Genomic DNA, 16,066 nt, shown 5'->3' with positions numbered 1-16,066 from the left:
CTCAAGATTCTCGAACTAAAAATGCAAAAATGTCAACAATGTAAGAGACGGATAGACCATCGTTCTTGATTTAATGGTGTCAAAAATGTCGACAATGTATGGGACGAATAGACCTTCGACCTTGATAAACGATACCAGGTGATTGTTACATTTTGGGAAGTTGGGGTCGTGTAAGATCGGCTAGCCGAATATCGCTCGGCTATTATGCCGAATATTATTAATAAGTGTTTCCTTGCTTTATTTGCTTCATTCGTTCGTAATAATGTTTAATTGATTGATTAATATTAATACCTTATACGAATGAAGGTATCATAATAGACTAAATATCATACCTTCGTAACACTTATTAATAATAATTATTCGACTACCTTCGGTACGAAGGTAGACTAATAATGGTGAAAATGGCGGCGCCAGACGAGTCGCACATCAGTGACGTTGAGCGGGACAGAGGCGACGCAATTCCAAGGACTAATTCGTCCAGACGTTCAAAAGAAGGTTGGAGCACCCGCATAGAGCAGGTGCGCCCGCGCGAATCCGAGAAAGAACACCCCGTCGCGTCCGTCGTGTCTCTCATCAGTTACCTTCGAAGGTACGAAGGTAACTGAAAACCCTAATAACCAGCATATCCACGGCCCTTCTTACCGCCCTCACAGGAGGATGGCACCAGCATCGCCAGTCAGGCGGAGATCCAAGAGGCTGACTCGCAAACCCAAGATGTACAAACCGTTCGAGTCGCTGACGACGTCCCGCCGTGGACGTGGACGGAGCAGTTCAATCGCGTCGCCCCGTGGCCGGATGGCGGCGGCGCCGTCGGGCCGGCCCGGCTCTTCGCCGTCGTCTCCGACCGTGATAGACATGCACGGCGCTCAACCGCACGATGTGGTCGTGTCGGAGTACTTCGCGGGACTGGGGCCCATGACCAGATGGTCTAAAGACGCCGTCGAAAGGCACGAACAAGGATTCCGCGTCGGCCAGTTCGTCGACAAGGACGATACAGCGAAGAAGGCGCTGGAGCGCGCGTTCCGGTGTCCTCACATCATCGGGGACATCGCCGGGCTGGCCAAGCTAACGCCCTGCCGACTGGCGCTCGTGGGGTTCCCGTGCAAGGGGACGTCGACGCGGGGTAAAGTCAGGGGTGCGACGAACGCGATCGATAACGACCAGACGCGTATGATCCAGCACTTTTTCAGGGCGCTCAAGGACACTGACAACAAACCCCAGGTGATGCTCCTAGAGAACGTCCGGGGGCTGCTCTCCGCGCGGCACAAAGGGGAGAAGGGCGAGTTTTTGCGATGGATCATCCACAACCTGAAAGACTTGGGTTACGCGGGAGAGTGGAAACTGTTCGACAGCGGTGTGGACGCGATGAGCGGCGACCGCGTGTTCATTTTGTGTCGGCAGGAAGCCGTGACCAGCGTTCGCGGGACCCTCTTGAATCTCGGGGAGGAGTATCGCGGTGCCAAGCCCGAGAACGGATACGGCTTCAGCATGAGGAAGGTCGGTGACGCGCCCGTGATAGGTCGCCTCGCATGCCAGACAGAAGGCACCGGGCCACCTTGTTTCGTCTTTCGTGATGACGACGGCGAGTACAAGTGCGTCGAGTTTACTGTGGAGGCCGTCGCCGACTTGTTCACGTTCACTCGCGAGGAGCTTGGTTTGGACGACGCGACGGACCCGAAGGCCCTGAAGATGTTGGCGAATGCCTGCCGACCGGTGGGCCATGCGGTAATCAACAAGTTGGTTGACAATCTGCTCGAGGCAACGCCCGTCGAGGCTTTGCCTAATGGGGCGGTGGAGGTTCAACACTGGGCGGAACGCTCCCTTCCCAACGCGGGGTACTGGTCCATGCGTAGCGACAAGATCTTCGGGTACGAGGGCACGCCAAGGGCAATCGTCCGCTACGACGAACAAAGTAAGCGCACGGCAGCGGATGTTGCATCAGAGTGTTTGCGGACGGGGCACGCGATCACCTGGAAGCAATCCGACATCATCGAGTACATCGAGAAAGCCGCGGTACACGAGGCGAGGAGGCGACAGTCCAGCCTCTCGCATCACCTCGCCGCGCTTTGTCTCGCCGCCTTTCCTGGATGTTCGATTTTGAAGTTCTGTCTTCCTGTCGCAATAGAGGTCGACGGTCATGTGGGATTGGTCGGATTTCTCCGCCTATCCGACCGTGGTGAGACGAAGGGAATGCCACACATGTTCTGGCTGCCCAGGCTTGGGTATCCTCGACCAGCGTTTGTGTGCTTTCACCAGTGGAAGAAGCAGAAGGGTACCGCGTTTGGACTTCTAGACCACAGAGTTGACTTTAACGTCCTGAAGGGCCAGCTTGACGAACACATGACGGTGGCGACGGACGACCTCCGCGCGTTCATTGACCTGGATGGAACGCCGTCAACGCCGTCGGATGATATCGATGACTCAGACTCGGACTGCAGTTGGGAGGTTCCCGAGTCGATCGACGTCGACGAGCAGATGTGCGAGGGTTGTGGGGGCGGCGGTGAAACAAGGCCGGGGATGACCGATGCGGAGACCGTGCTCTGCGACGGGGATGGGTGCGAACGCGCGTGGCACATTGCGTGCCTGCGGCCGCCGCTGACGACGGTACCAGAGGGCGACTGGGTGTGTCCCATTTGCGTGGAGGAGGCACCCGGAGAGGCGCGTGGAGGTGGCGAGGACGTCGCCAACGAAATTTTTTGATTGCAGGGAATTTGATGAAAAACCAAGGAAAAAACTGAGCGCCCAGTGGGCGTAGACTGTGCGGCAAGGGCGAAGTCGGGGCATCTGGTCCCTCAGGGCCCACTGAAACGTCGCCCCTGCTCACCAAGCACGAGTTGCACCGCGCCTGGACCGGCGAACAGGTTCGTTTATGTGGTCCTGGGTTTGTAGTTATTCAGATCCTAAACCTTTTTTATTCATATCATACCACCGACGCGTCCGCCGCCGCGCCCACCGCCGCGTCCGCCGCCGCGTCCACCGCCGTCATGTTGCGCAGGCGGCGGGATCTCGTGCTCGTCAGGAACGACGTGCACCTCGTCGACAATCTCTACTTCCGACCCTGAGCTGAAGGCGTCCATGTCGTCGTTGGGACCCCCCCCGGCAACACCGTCGACGTCGCTCAGACTGTCGCTGTTGCTGAGACTGTCATCAGAGTCCCCGGTGAGGTCGACAACGGGGGCGTCACCGTTCGGTTCCTCGTCGCTCTCGCCCTCCGAGTCGGTGCCGATGATGCCCTCGTCGAAGTCGTCGCCGTCCTCGTCGAAGTCGTCGCCGTCCTCGTCGAAAACGTCGCCGCGGCGAAGATTCTCGGCATCGCCATCGTCGCCGGAGTCGTCTGAGACTTCAAGCACTTCGGTGTCGCCCGTGCGCCCTGCCGGGCTCTTCGGTCGCGAAGCCATCGCTGGAGGCGTTTCACGCACCAACTGGGCAGGCGACTGGCCGCCCCCCTGAGCGCCGCGAGGATGCGGCGAAGCCTCGCCACCGAGGATCGCGGCGGCGGCATCCCGTCCGCGGTGTTCACCGAGGTTCGGAGGCGCCGGCGCCGTGAACATTCCGAAGTCCGGCGTGACCGACTGAACATCTGGATCAGAGGCGATCGGCGCGACATCCTCCGCGGGCACGTCCCGCGGCGCCCCGTCGAAGTCCCCGCGGATGCGGTACGATTCTGACGCGTGATCGTACTCGAGCACCGTCCCGCGCATCCACGAGCCGTGGTCGCGCAACCTGCAAAGAACACTTTTCCCCGTCACGTGCCTGCGTCTTCCGTTGCCCCACAATGGTTCTGGCTGCGTGGAGCGTGGTCGTTGGGACGGTGGCGCGTTGACGGGGCCTGCGTTGAGGGACGTGGGCGCTGGAATGTGAAAAAAGAGACGGAGGCGGCGCGCCCCACCACCACGCCATGAGCAGACGCGGCAGGGTGCAGGGGAGGTCGCGCGGGTTGAGATGGCGCGCCGCGCGGACCCCGACGACGTTCGGGAGTGCGACGCCGGGATGGGCGCGCCGGGAAACGATGCGCACGTCGTGGCGGGGCGGTGTGCGATGCGATGCGAGCGAACGATGCGGTGCGAGCGCACCTCTCGCCCCGTCAGCACCTCCATCTCCATGGCGCTTCGACGCGCGGCGGCGGCGGTCGTTGTCACGCATGTTGCGCTCAATCGAAGCGCTGATGGCTTGGAGTCGTCGCTCTCGCAAAGACGGGCGCGCGTGTTCAAGTGGAACAGGCGTTGGGAGGTGCGCGCACCGCGAGAAGTGCGACCGCCGAGACCACGCGGAACTTTCCTCACTCGAGAGATAAGGTTGCCGTCGTCTCCGAAAAGTAAATTGCGAAAGTTGAGTTGTCGCGCACAAGCAAACAGTCACAGACGCCGATCGAATTTCGTTCAACTCGTCAAACTGACCCCCACATGTCAACGTGCCAACTGGGGGTCATTTTGCCCATAGGCGCTGTGTCAATTTGGCACGCGACAGCTTGTTTTTTTCACGAAAAAAATGGTGCCGGTTGGCACAATTGACATGTTGGTAGACCACTACAAACCGGTAGCGGCCTCGGCGGCCGCGTAGGTTCCGCGCCGTGTTGCACCCATGTGACCAAGTGCGTGCGCGTCGTGCCCGCGCGCCCCCAGCCACCATGACTACCATGACCGAGCTGGATTTCGAGCGGGATTTCTCAACGTCTGTCGGCAGACTGATATTCATAGAAAATTTATCAATGAAGAAACGATCTATCTGGTCAGTCTCACAGGGAGGCACCTACATACGGATGTTATTACGTCCCTACCCCTACGCCCTACCCCTGATTATTTTCGTCTCGTATGGGCAAACAGTCAGAGCGTTTGCGACCGACCGGTTCACCCCTAGAAGTACTCCCCACCAAACTGATGATGTACAAAACTGGTTTTATTTGCAGTCAGGGCAGCGGCTTGACATCACGCAACATCTCAACAGATTTATGTGTTCCGCCGAAATCGCTCAAGCTGCCGTAGAACTCGTGATCCAATCACACCTTTGAAACTTAGGAGTTGTAGGTGTACGTCACTGGTGATGGCCAAGATCCAGTGCCACGGTTCGACGTTTCGCTCACAAACGGCATGCCATTTTCTTTGATGGTCCAGCCAGGAGAGTATTTCGGCCTGTGGTACTTGATCTTAATTTCTTTCACCTTCTTCGACGTGATGCTGAAAAATTTGGTTCCGGGGGGAATTTTGTTCCCGTCTTGCCAAGTCGTATATGTGTTAGGATTACCATCCATGAACGCTTCAGAGCCATGTCCGACGCGCCCGATTGCCGGGAAATGCACCGCCACCTGGTCTTTCGTTACAGCTTTGCCGTCAAACAAAATTTCGTATATCTCAGGTCCGTGACCTGCGGCAACAGGCGACTGCAGAGTGAACTCGTAGACAAAGTTGGCGTCGATGCCGACATTTCCAGAGTTGATGGCGATCTTTTCAGCCGCCGCCTTCTCGTCAGCAGACTTGGACTCTTCCGTCGAGAGCCAGAGCATGTGGAATGTCTCGCCCTTGCCGACGGTCGGCTTGTCGCACTTGATGGTCGAGCTCCCCCGCGCGTCGTTGCAAAAAGCACCGCCGGCCTCGTTGGACTTGAGTGAGATGAAGTAATCAAACTTCTTGTCCGCGGAGCCGAAGCCGCCGCCGGTCCAGTCGGCTTTCACGGGATCCGCCCCCCCGACTGTGAACCAGTGCGCGAGGGTGTTTGGGCTGCCGCTGCCGCACTTCATATCGAGGTTCTGGGTGTAGCAGTAGGTCCCGCGCTGGCCGCCCTTGATGGAAACCATGTTGGGCTTGAGGCCGGAAACTTGGTTCATCTGCTCGCGAGTGGGATAAGCAAACGTGTTCCTCTCCCAGCTCCCGATGTGGGGCCGGTTGCAGATGAATCGGCTGCCTTCGTCAGCGCAGGATCTGCCGGACTCGCCGCCCATGAACATGAAGAGCCCCTCAGCCATGGTCGGCGTCGGCGCCGGCGGAGACGCGGGCGAGGGCGGCGGTGCGGGTGCCGAGTTGATGGCGATCTTTTCAGCCGCCGCCTTCTCGTCAGCAGACTTGGACTCTTCCGTCGAGAGCCAGAGCATGTGGAATGTCTCGCCCTTGCCGACGGTCGGCTTGTCGCACTTGATGGTCGAGCTCCCCCGCGCGTCGTTGCAAAAAGCACCGCCGGCCTCGTTGGACTTGAGTGAGATGAAGTAATCAAACTTCTTGTCCGCGGAGCCGAAGCCGCCGCCGGTCCAGTCGGCTTTCACGGGATCCGCCCCCCCGACTGTGAACCAGTGCGCGAGGGTGTTTGGGCTGCCGCTGCCGCACTTCATATCGAGGTTCTGGGTGTAGCAGTAGGTCCCGCGCTGGCCGCCCTTGATGGAAACCATGTTGGGCTTGAGGCCGGAAACTTGGTTCATCTGCTCGCGAGTGGGATAAGCAAACGTGTTCCTCTCCCAGCTCCCGATGTGGGGCCGGTTGCAGATGAATCGGCTGCCTTCGTCAGCGCAGGATCTGCCGGACTCGCCGCCCATGAACATGAAGAGCCCCTCAGCCATGGTCGGCGTCGGCGCCGGCGGAGACGCGGGCGAGGGCGGCGGTGCGGGTGCCGAGTTGATGGCGATCTTTTCAGCCGCCGCCTTCTCGTCAGCAGACTTGGACTCTTCCGTCGAGAGCCAGAGCATGTGGAATGTCTCGCCCTTGCCGACGGTCGGCTTGTCGCACTTGATGGTCGAGCTCCCCCGCGCGTCGTTGCAAAAAGCACCGCCGGCCTCGTTGGACTTGAGTGAGATGAAGTAATCAAACTTCTTGTCCGCGGAGCCGAAGCCGCCGCCGGTCCAGTCGGCTTTCACGGGATCCGCCCCCCCGACTGTGAACCAGTGCGCGAGGGTGTTTGGGCTGCCGCTGCCGCACTTCATATCGAGGTTCTGGGTGTAGCAGTAGGTCCCGCGCTGGCCGCCCTTGATGGAAACCATGTTGGGCTTGAGGCCGGAAACTTGGTTCATCTGCTCGCGAGTGGGATAAGCAAACGTGTTCCTCTCCCAGCTCCCGATGTGGGGCCGGTTGCAGATGAATCGGCTGCCTTCGTCAGCGCAGGATCTGCCGGACTCGCCGCCCATGAACATGAAGAGCCCCTCAGCCATGGTCGGCGTCGGCGCCGGCGGAGACGCGGGCGAGGGCGGCGGAGATGACGGTTTGCCGAAAGTAACTTTCGTCGGCGGGTTTCGCACTGGCTCAACGACAGTGCCAACGTAGTAGCCGTCCTCGATCTTCTTGTACTCGATCTTATGATTGATGTTAGCGAACCTTGCGATGATAGTGGTTTCGTCGACAACCGTCACCGGACCGGTGGACCCGAAAGAGGTGCACGTGCCGTCAGGGTTAATAACGAAGCCGCCATTTCTTCTGGTCCCATCGTGCCTCCAGTCCTGCTGAACGCCAACAAGGCTTTCGGCAAAAACGAACGAGTCATAGGGCGCGGCCTCTGCTTCAGCCTTAGCCTTGGCCTCTGCTTCAGCCTTAGCCTTGGCCTCTGCTTCAGCCTTAGCCTTGGCCTTGGCCTCGGCCTCGGCCTCGGCCTTGGCCTCGGCAGCCTGTTTCGCCTTGAAGGCTTCGTAGTCGGTGACGCCGTTGAGGCAGCCCTTCTTGCAGGAGTTGTCGTTGGTGCCCCATTGAGCGGCGCACTCGTAAGGCGCGAGCTGAAACTTATCGCCGAAGGCGTCCTTATGCGCGGGCACGTCACCACAGCCAGGGAAGTTGCAGTGGTGGTAGGTGACGCCGTTGACGGTGCGGTCGCACTTGACGTCGGCACACTCGGCGTTGCACTGATCTGCGGTGACGCCGCCCTTCACCATGGTGCAGGCCTGGAGGCAAGAGAGCCTCTGATTGGAGCCCTGGACGATGTCGATGTTGCAGCACTCGTGCTCAGCGGCGCACATGGCCTGGCATTCGCCGAAAGCCTTCACAGCGGCAGCCTTAGCGTCAGCCTTGGCCTTGGCGGCGGCGGCGTTCTCGGCGGCGACTTGCGAGGCGATGTCGTCGGCACTCTCGGGGAGATCCTCGTCGAGTTTCTCGTTTAGATCCTCGTAGAGATCGTCGAGGTCCTCCTCCTCGTATGTCTTCCAGGCCACATCCTTGAGAGCGACAGCGGAGTCGGCGTCGCTGGTGTTGGTGTCGGAGTGCGGCGCGGAGGTGGCGGCGGCTTCGTCCTCGCGAATCTCCGCATCGGTCTCGACCTCATGGATGATGTCATCGCCGACAGTCTCTTCGAACTGCTTCGCGAGCTCCTCGGCCACTTCGACGGGCTCGATCTCGCGCTTCGTTGGCGCGGGTGCGGACTCGAGCGATTCTTCGTAGGATTCAATGTCGGCGTCGTCGACCACGGCTTCCTCGACAACCTCCGGCGCTGGGGGTGCGGGTTGCTCGGAAACCACGGCGGGCGCAGGTGACGGCTGTGCGCCGTCGATGGACGCCTTGACGTTGTAATTCAGACCCTTCGGCGCGCAGAAGCACGCCTTGGACTCACCAGGCTCGGGATCGGCGCCGAAGTGCTCGTTGGTGCACTCGTAGTCGGACTTTCCGGGCTTGACAATGAACCTTTGCGTGGCAATGACGTCGGCGAAGATGTTTTGCCTGTCGGGGTCGGAGGCGTGGTACCTTGGGCCCCAGACGACGTCGCCGTCGGGGCACTCGCATGTTTCACCCTCGCCCGCGCAGAAGAAGTCGAATGACTTGCCGTCAAGCTCGCACGCCTGGACGTCTTCAACGAGCATCGAGACCTCCACCTTGAGGCGATCAGCGAGCTCGTCGGAAGCGGCGGCTTTGGTGTTGAGCTCGTCGACGAGTCTCTGGCGGGCGGCGAGTTCGAGTTGGTCGGACTCCACGGCTTTCTTGAAGTCGGCGATCGTATCAGCATAGGCGTCGAGCGAGTCGTGGCACTGGCTGAGCTTGGACTCGAGCGAGGAGATGCGCTCATCGTCAGAGACGTCGTCGCCCCGCGCGGCGGCGAGGTCCGTCTGCGACGTCTCGAGTTTCTCAGAGCACGTCGAGAGCTTGGACTCGATGGCATGTTTCTCAGCGGCGCACGTTTCGAATTTTTTAACTTCCTCGGCGCGCTCGAATGCCTCCATCATGTCCTTCTTGTATTCGGCCACCTTCTTGCTGAGTTCCGCCTGTGCGGAGTTGCACTCGTTGTTCTTGATGTAGAGCTTGTACTTTTGTTTGCGGGTCTTCTCGAGCTCGTAGTGTTTGTCCTTGAGCTGGTTCTCGAGGTCGGCGATGATCTCGTTGTCGTGCGAGCCCGCGAGGTGCTTGCTGCGACCGCCGTGGCCGATCTTGAGGAACTCCTCGCGGGTGTCGACGATGGACTGCTCCAGAGTCTGCACCTGCTTCTCGAGCTCGGTGCTCTCCGATCGGGATTCAGCGAGCTCGCGAGTGAGCCGCTCGACCTGTGCGTCGAGGGAATCGATTTGCGCGATGTCGTCCTCATCGCCAAGGCGACCGACGGTATCGGCGTCGAGGGACCCCAGGCTGTGATGCGCGGGGGTCAGCGCCGCACGGCGATACGCCGCGTGATGGGTCGGCGTAGCCTTGGCCGCGATCCCATCGCCCAGCTCTGAAATACCGTTGAACTTTTTAACCTCGGGATGCGAGGGATCGGTGCCGATGAAGCCCGCGGCGACGACCAGCACGCCGATCGCGGCGGCGCCAGCGAAGCGGGTCACGCGATGTAACACCCCTCCACCGCCACGGCTGGTGCGAAGGGGCGTGTGCTCGTCGAGGAGAGGCTGCACGACGCCATCATCAGATGATCGGTGCCCTAATCCTCCGTACATCGGAAACAATCAGCGCAATGCGTACGTAAATGTCTTTTGGTGGTCTGTTAGGAAGAAGTTTGATGATGTCATCAGAAAGATCAGCCGCAGATGTTGGCGCGGATCACCAGCGGAGGGCGGCAGTCACGCATGCGAAGAGGACTACGGGCCATCTCCAGCAGGTTGTATGCGGCGATATCGTTCGCACGAGGTTTTGTTCGTTTGGCGGTTGGTGGTGCTTGGCTTTAGCGCCGCCTGACACCCGAGGGGATTCAGGCCGCGCCCAAAAAATCCGAAAAACCCGGTCGAAAAAAATCCAGTCTCACAATTTTTTTCGACCGGCAAGTGAAAAGCCTATAGGGCTTCGAGACTCACCGTGAGAAGTGACAAACCGACCCAAAAAACGCTGGGTGTTACAAAACTGACCGGGACCGGGCGGAGGTTGGTTCGTGCGCCAAACTCACCGTGGATCGTCTCAATATTCTCACAGCACGGGCGCGCTAGTAGGCGCGCAATTGGTTTCGTGGCGCCTAACGTTATCGTGGTCCTCCCAGTTCGTCGAGCTCCGTGCCTGAACAACAGAGGTGAGCGCTCACGCGCCACGGAATGCCCATCAACACCTGTCTCACGCACTGAGTCGAAAATTCCGGCTCAAAAATTATGTGGGAATGACAGCGCCTGAATAACGAAAATCTGGATTCTGACTAGTTCACATACGTCTCTCGAGAGTGAAACCACGTCGAATTATCACCGGTTTGAATGCCCATACGAACACTGGGTCATTTTACTGTTAGGCGACTTTTTCGGCACCGGAAAAACACCCAAAGAGGCTTCACGCGCGCGGATGGGCGGGTTTGAGATCGCGACCAACACGAAGCGCGCGCTCTCATCGACGAGAGGGTCCATACGGACGCGCTCGTGTGGTTTTCCAACCTGGTCGCGATCTCAAACCCGCCGAACAGAACGTGGTCCCAGCCGTCACTGGCGCGTTATCCACGCGTTTGGAATGACCATTTTCCCGATACCGTTGACTTTCGGTCGGCAGGATGTTTACCATACGAACTCCGGCCGGTTGCATATACGATAGATTGAGTAGGTCCTTCACTGACGGTACGTCCTGAAATCCTCCTCCACGGTCGGAAGATGCGCGTCAACACAGGCTGACCTCCCCCCCCCCCACATCTGTCAAAAGTCTATATCTATGACGCCACCCATCAGGTGCACGGGCGGTCCACTGGCGAAGCCAGCCAGTATCTCAAGAAGACTTTGTTGGGAGACTTGTTCGTTATGTCATATGTAACCATGCAAAGCAGAGAAATGATGTCGCTCTCCGTCAAGAATACCGCGTTATGGGCGCTCAAAGTGCCTCTGGAGGAGATGTGTAGATTTGGCCACCACGTGCCAGTGCTCGGAGCACAACTCAGATGTTTCCTTAGGCACGCAGATAACCACCGGCGCCACGTCTCAGGACGGCGGTCACATGCGCAACTCTCACTCAGGAACTTGCTCGCAATGGTGTCCAAGAGCCGATTGTGTCATAACATAAATTGAGATTACGAATGAAACACTAAATTCACTGAACGAATATCGATCTCCGTCATCTGAAATAATCATAACATTATTGGCGAATTTATCACTCTTATTTGCAAAACTGATGTCCGTATGTACCAAGCCCGAAATTTTCAGCATTCTTTTTGGCGGAAATCCGCTGAAATTTAATTTCCGGGCGATGGTCGTTACTGTTTGCTCATTTATTTTCCCAGGATTTCCGGGCAAAAATTCGGAAATCAACTTCGCAACTGGTGATATTTTCCCGAAGACTCCACCATTGTTACGCCCCGGGTACGCACAGCGCACTGAGCCAAATGAAGTACACATATACTAATAAATCAAGAACGATGTTCTAGCGCTACATAGATGATGACATTTTTTGGATTTTTAGCTCGAGAACCTTGAGTCAGCGTCACATATAGTTGTCACACGATGTTTACTCATATACACGGGTATTTAAATAGTGTTTGATATTTACATTTACATATTTAAACGTATTTTTGACACGAACGAAGGTACGAACGAAGGTACGTACGAACGAAGGTACGAACGAAGGTACGTACGAACGTACGAATGGAAGGTACGAACGAAGGTACGAACGAAGGTACTGTACGAACGAACGAAGGTACGAACGAAGGTACGAACGAAGGTACGAACGAATGAAGTAAGTAAGGATATTTTATTGTGATCTTTATTTTATTGAGAAGCTATAATAGGTATTTACCACGAATCCCGACATATTTTTATAGTATTATGTACAATCAACTAAAATAATGGTGTGTGGTCGCGTTGCATCTTGTTGGGGTAGTTGAGGTGCATTCTTGTCGACCTCGCTGTCGCTATCGGTTTGCTAGGGGGGGTTGGGGCTACTCGGTGGGTTCGAGGGGGTCCGACGGGGAGGGGGAATCGATGTATCGGAATTCGGGACGACATCGTATAACTGCGCCGCCGTTCTTAATAAATAGGTCAGACATCCTGCAAAGAAAAAGTAAAGCTGTGCGGTAAGATTTGTGGCTTCGATTCAAACACTAGAAAAGCTTGACCAGTTCAAACAAGGCCAAAAAAATGCGAGGAGACGGCCATGATGTCCGGATATACACACGAAACCGATGCGCATTTGTCCGTGTATGTACGAGTAGACGTCATCACGATGTGCAGCGCGAATCACTCAGCACTCAAGCAAGGAAACGCCTGCATAACGTCCTCATCGCGGCCAGATGGCTTGCCCAAACAGTTCAAAACATCGGCAACGCCCGTCGCGTATTTTTCCCGAGTTCCTCACCTCCTTTGGGACCGCGCACCTTTTGAATCACGTCCGGAAACGGTCGGATGGTTCCGCTAAGTCGCACACCACCCGGCGAAGAATCGCGTGCGATATTCGCACATGCTTCTTTGTGAGATGGCCAAGAATGCAACAAGACGAAGAAGCGAGTTACTCAAGCGGGAGTTCAGCGAACGGGCCCGCGAACAGTTGGATGACCGTTGGTGGTCGATGGAGGTAGCGGTAAAATTTTTCCCAGGCCCGAGACCTTTCGCGAAGTCGCGCCGGCTCTTGCGCTATCGCGCGGAGTGGCTGAAAACATATGTTTTTGTGCGATTTTCGCACATCAGGATTCAAAGGGCTAATATTAATTTATTATTTCTCTTTCTCGGCTCTGGGTTTATTATTTATTTATTATTTATTTATTTGCCGCTGTCGAGGGATTTATTATTATTATTATTATCTGTTTAATTTATTTCTCTTTCTCGGCTCTGGGTTTGCCGCTGTCGACGTACTTCACTCAGGAAGAACGTCGGGAGGGTTCTCAGCAAACGAACCTATAGAATTGCTTCACGGAATTCTATTGCGACTACAGCTTACGTTTAAGTCGAACATGCGTGAGAAAAGAACGCTACCTACGTACCTTCGAATATTTTCTCTCGGGTTGATCCCAAGGAAATGAACCGACGGGTTTTACGCTCCACACTGTTAGTTTGTGCATCACTCTTGGCGCTAAGGGCAATTCTGCATGGAAACACTATAGTCTTCCCCGGCAGCATGAAGCAACACGGCAGTATTTCTGGGCCGGAAACTGCACAAGAGCTGGAGGCGGTGATGACCCTCCGCGATGTCTTCCCAAATATTCTGATTGTGGAACCGTATCACGGCCTTGGAAATCGTCTGCGTGCTTATGCTAGCGCCGCTGCTTTGGCAAGAAAAAGTGGCCGACATTTGGTAGTCGTGTGGATACCAGATGTTCACGTCAACGCACGTCTCTCAGAACTTTTCGATATCACTGATCATGTTGTCTTCGACTTCGCCATTTTGTCGACCTTGGAGAGGCTGCATATGCATGCAATCATATATGATTACAATTCCAAGGGGGGGAAAGACAAAGTCATAAAGGATACATCTCTGTCAGCGATATATGTCAGGTCCGCATATGTTCTTCAATCTGAAACCGTTGTATCAGAAAAGGACATTAGAGGAGAGATACAAAAGCTTCGACCGATTACAGTGGTCAACCACAGGGTGTCCGAATTGACCGAGAGGTTAAAGAAAAACCAGGTGGTCATCGGAGTGCATATTCGGATGCAGTCGAATATTGAGATAGACGTGCCAGGGATATACAATCTTTCTGAGGGCCATTCAGCAGGCAGTAGTGCCATGGGCCCTGTGAAGCGTAATCGCGACCGCTGCCACTACAATGCATTTATTCCTCACATCAAATCAGCGTTAGAAAGAGATCAGGACGCATCATTTCTCGTCACCAGTGATGAAAATAAAGCTATCATCGGCCTCCAAAAAGTTTTTGGTGACAAAATTATTTCGTTGAGCGCCAAGGATTGCACAGGGCCTTCAAGGCGTGGGGTAACATGTCTCCAAAACACGCTAGTCGAGTTCTTCACCCTTAGTGCCGTATCGCGCGGTCTAATTTTGTCAGACTGGAGCTCTTCATCGGAATTGATTCGTAGATTGACGGCCGAGGAGGTGCCACACGTCTTTGGCTGTTATCCAGAAAAGAAGGAAACTGTGTGCAATCTTCTGAAGTTTTCCAAGTTTCTCGAGGAACTGATGTGTGGGGGTCGAATGCAAACACGGAGAAAGGAGAAACATTAATATCAAATAGAACGCCCATGAGGATACGCCAACGTTGATGTATATAAACGCGGCAAAATCAATGGTGGCAAAGCTTGATACGCTGTCAACGATCTGCTGAAGATCGCTTCGTCAAGCATGTGATCCACTGGCTTCTCACTGCTGAGAGCTGTACTCTGTAATAGTTTATTAGCACCATCCTTTGAGATCACGTACCCATAAGTGCAAAGGGCGCCCCTGAGTTGAAAGATCCCGGGTCGAAGAAGACCCCCAAGCTTTGAAAAACAACTGTTCAAGTAAAAAATGTCCCAGTTATCCGGCAAATTTCGAATCAAGTGTCTCAGTGAGTAGTCGAATCGCTCGAGTATTATTACATCATCTTCGAGGATGACAGCAAACGGCAACTCAGAGTTTACAAGGTGCTCCCACAAGCGAACGTGGGATATGTAACAACCAAATCTGAGGCGTTCGTGAATCATCAGATCCAGCTCTGGCGACGGAGAGTGAGCCCTAAGGACATCGAGGGATGTCAGCCTCGACCGTTTGCGAAGCCCAGCATACTTCAAAATGTCGTCACCGTTGAGGGGAAGAAGCCCGTCCACTGCGAAAAAGATTTTGTGGGCAACACCTGCCTGTGTCAAGTTGTGAATTAGCTGGGCACGACGCGCTGGAGTGCGTTGGAGCGTAATGACGAAGACGTTTAACTCTTCCGAGCTGGTATTGTATTTCGGTCGAGAGCGAGCAACAACAAGTCGTGCTCCCCAGTTCACCGAGCTTCGTTTGACTTCCCGCAAAAAGCGTGGAAGTGCTCTGTTGAGGGTTGCCTCCCTTCGATACAAGAAAATAAGGAAGAGTAAGCATCCACACAACGAAAAAATAAGGTACGCGCGTTTGCGCCTGTAGCGTTTCCGCGAGCGACGTATTCGGATTCCCTTGCTGTTCATGGTCACGGTGTTTGTAAACGGGAATCCTTTTGCTCCAGTCTGTGTTTCTAGCGGGAGCAGATGAATTTCGCGCATTTAACACTCTGCCTCTGCTGGTTGGTGGTGACAATCATTCTAGTTATGCGATGTGTCGCCCATCGAAACTTGAATGTAGACTATGCCTGTGGTTTCTGCTCGCTCGTTTTTTCACGCCTTCGTAATGATACGTTTCTGAAGGACGACGAACGAACGAACGAACGAACGAACGAACGAACGAACGAACGAACGAATGGAATCTCGGCGGGAAATGATTTTTGCATATATGTTGCAAATATGTTGCCTATTATCATGTTATTATTAATATCGAATTTTATTAGATGCCTAATAATAAATATGATGCTATGCCTAATACCTTCGTAAGCAAAAAAAAACGATTTTCGACGCATGAATGCATATCAGGTGATTTATTGTTACATTTTGGAAGTTTAAATAATAATAATAAGCAAGCAAGTAAATAAGGTGGTGTTTTTAATATCGCTCGGCTATGCCGAATATTATTATTATTATTATTAATGACGGTACGTACGTACGTACGTACGTATACACGGCGGGAAATGATTTTGCATATTTTGCCTATTGTTATTTATTTTATTCCCTTATTTATCAGTCGCCACGAACATTTAGTCATATCCCTTTGAATCCTGAAAATCTACG

At 55.0% G+C, this 16,066-nt stretch overlaps 4 protein-coding genes across 4 annotated transcripts; 1 reads left to right on the top strand and 3 right to left on the bottom strand.

Annotated features, from left to right (window-relative positions):
• Positions 1-795: 795 nt before the first annotated feature.
• On the top strand, positions 796-2,700 carry MICPUN_64962 (predicted protein; the record flags this gene model as incomplete). Its single annotated transcript, XM_002506938.1, has 1 exon — positions 796-2,700. One exon carries the CDS (start codon positions 796-798, stop codon positions 2,698-2,700), a length of 1,905 nt encoding a protein of 634 aa, XP_002506984.1.
• A 215-nt stretch (positions 2,701-2,915) lies between these two features.
• MICPUN_64961 (predicted protein) lies at positions 2,916-4,103 on the bottom strand (the record flags this gene model as incomplete). Its single annotated transcript, XM_002506893.1, has 1 exon — positions 2,916-4,103. One exon carries the CDS (start codon positions 4,101-4,103, stop codon positions 2,916-2,918), a length of 1,188 nt encoding a protein of 395 aa, XP_002506939.1.
• A 908-nt stretch (positions 4,104-5,011) lies between these two features.
• MICPUN_64960 (predicted protein) lies at positions 5,012-9,820 on the bottom strand (the record flags this gene model as incomplete). Its single annotated transcript, XM_002506892.1, has 1 exon — positions 5,012-9,820. One exon carries the CDS (start codon positions 9,818-9,820, stop codon positions 5,012-5,014), a length of 4,809 nt encoding a protein of 1,602 aa, XP_002506938.1.
• Positions 9,821-13,047: 3,227 nt separating this feature from the next.
• On the bottom strand, positions 13,048-15,616 carry MICPUN_113368 (glycosyltransferase family 25 protein). Its single transcript, XM_002506891.1, has 2 exons — positions 14,646-15,616; positions 13,048-14,605 (listed from the first exon to the last, which is right to left on the bottom strand). Exons 1-2 carry the CDS (start codon positions 15,446-15,448, stop codon positions 14,536-14,538), a joined length of 873 nt encoding a protein of 290 aa, XP_002506937.1. The 5' UTR covers positions 15,449-15,616; the 3' UTR covers positions 13,048-14,535.
• Positions 15,617-16,066: the final 450 nt, after the last annotated feature.

Source organism: Micromonas commoda, chromosome 17 (genome assembly GCF_000090985.2).
Source record: "Micromonas commoda chromosome 17, complete sequence".
NCBI classification, from domain to species: Eukaryota; Viridiplantae; Chlorophyta; class Mamiellophyceae; order Mamiellales; family Mamiellaceae; genus Micromonas; species Micromonas commoda.
This window is presented reverse-complemented; position numbering and strand designations above follow the sequence as displayed.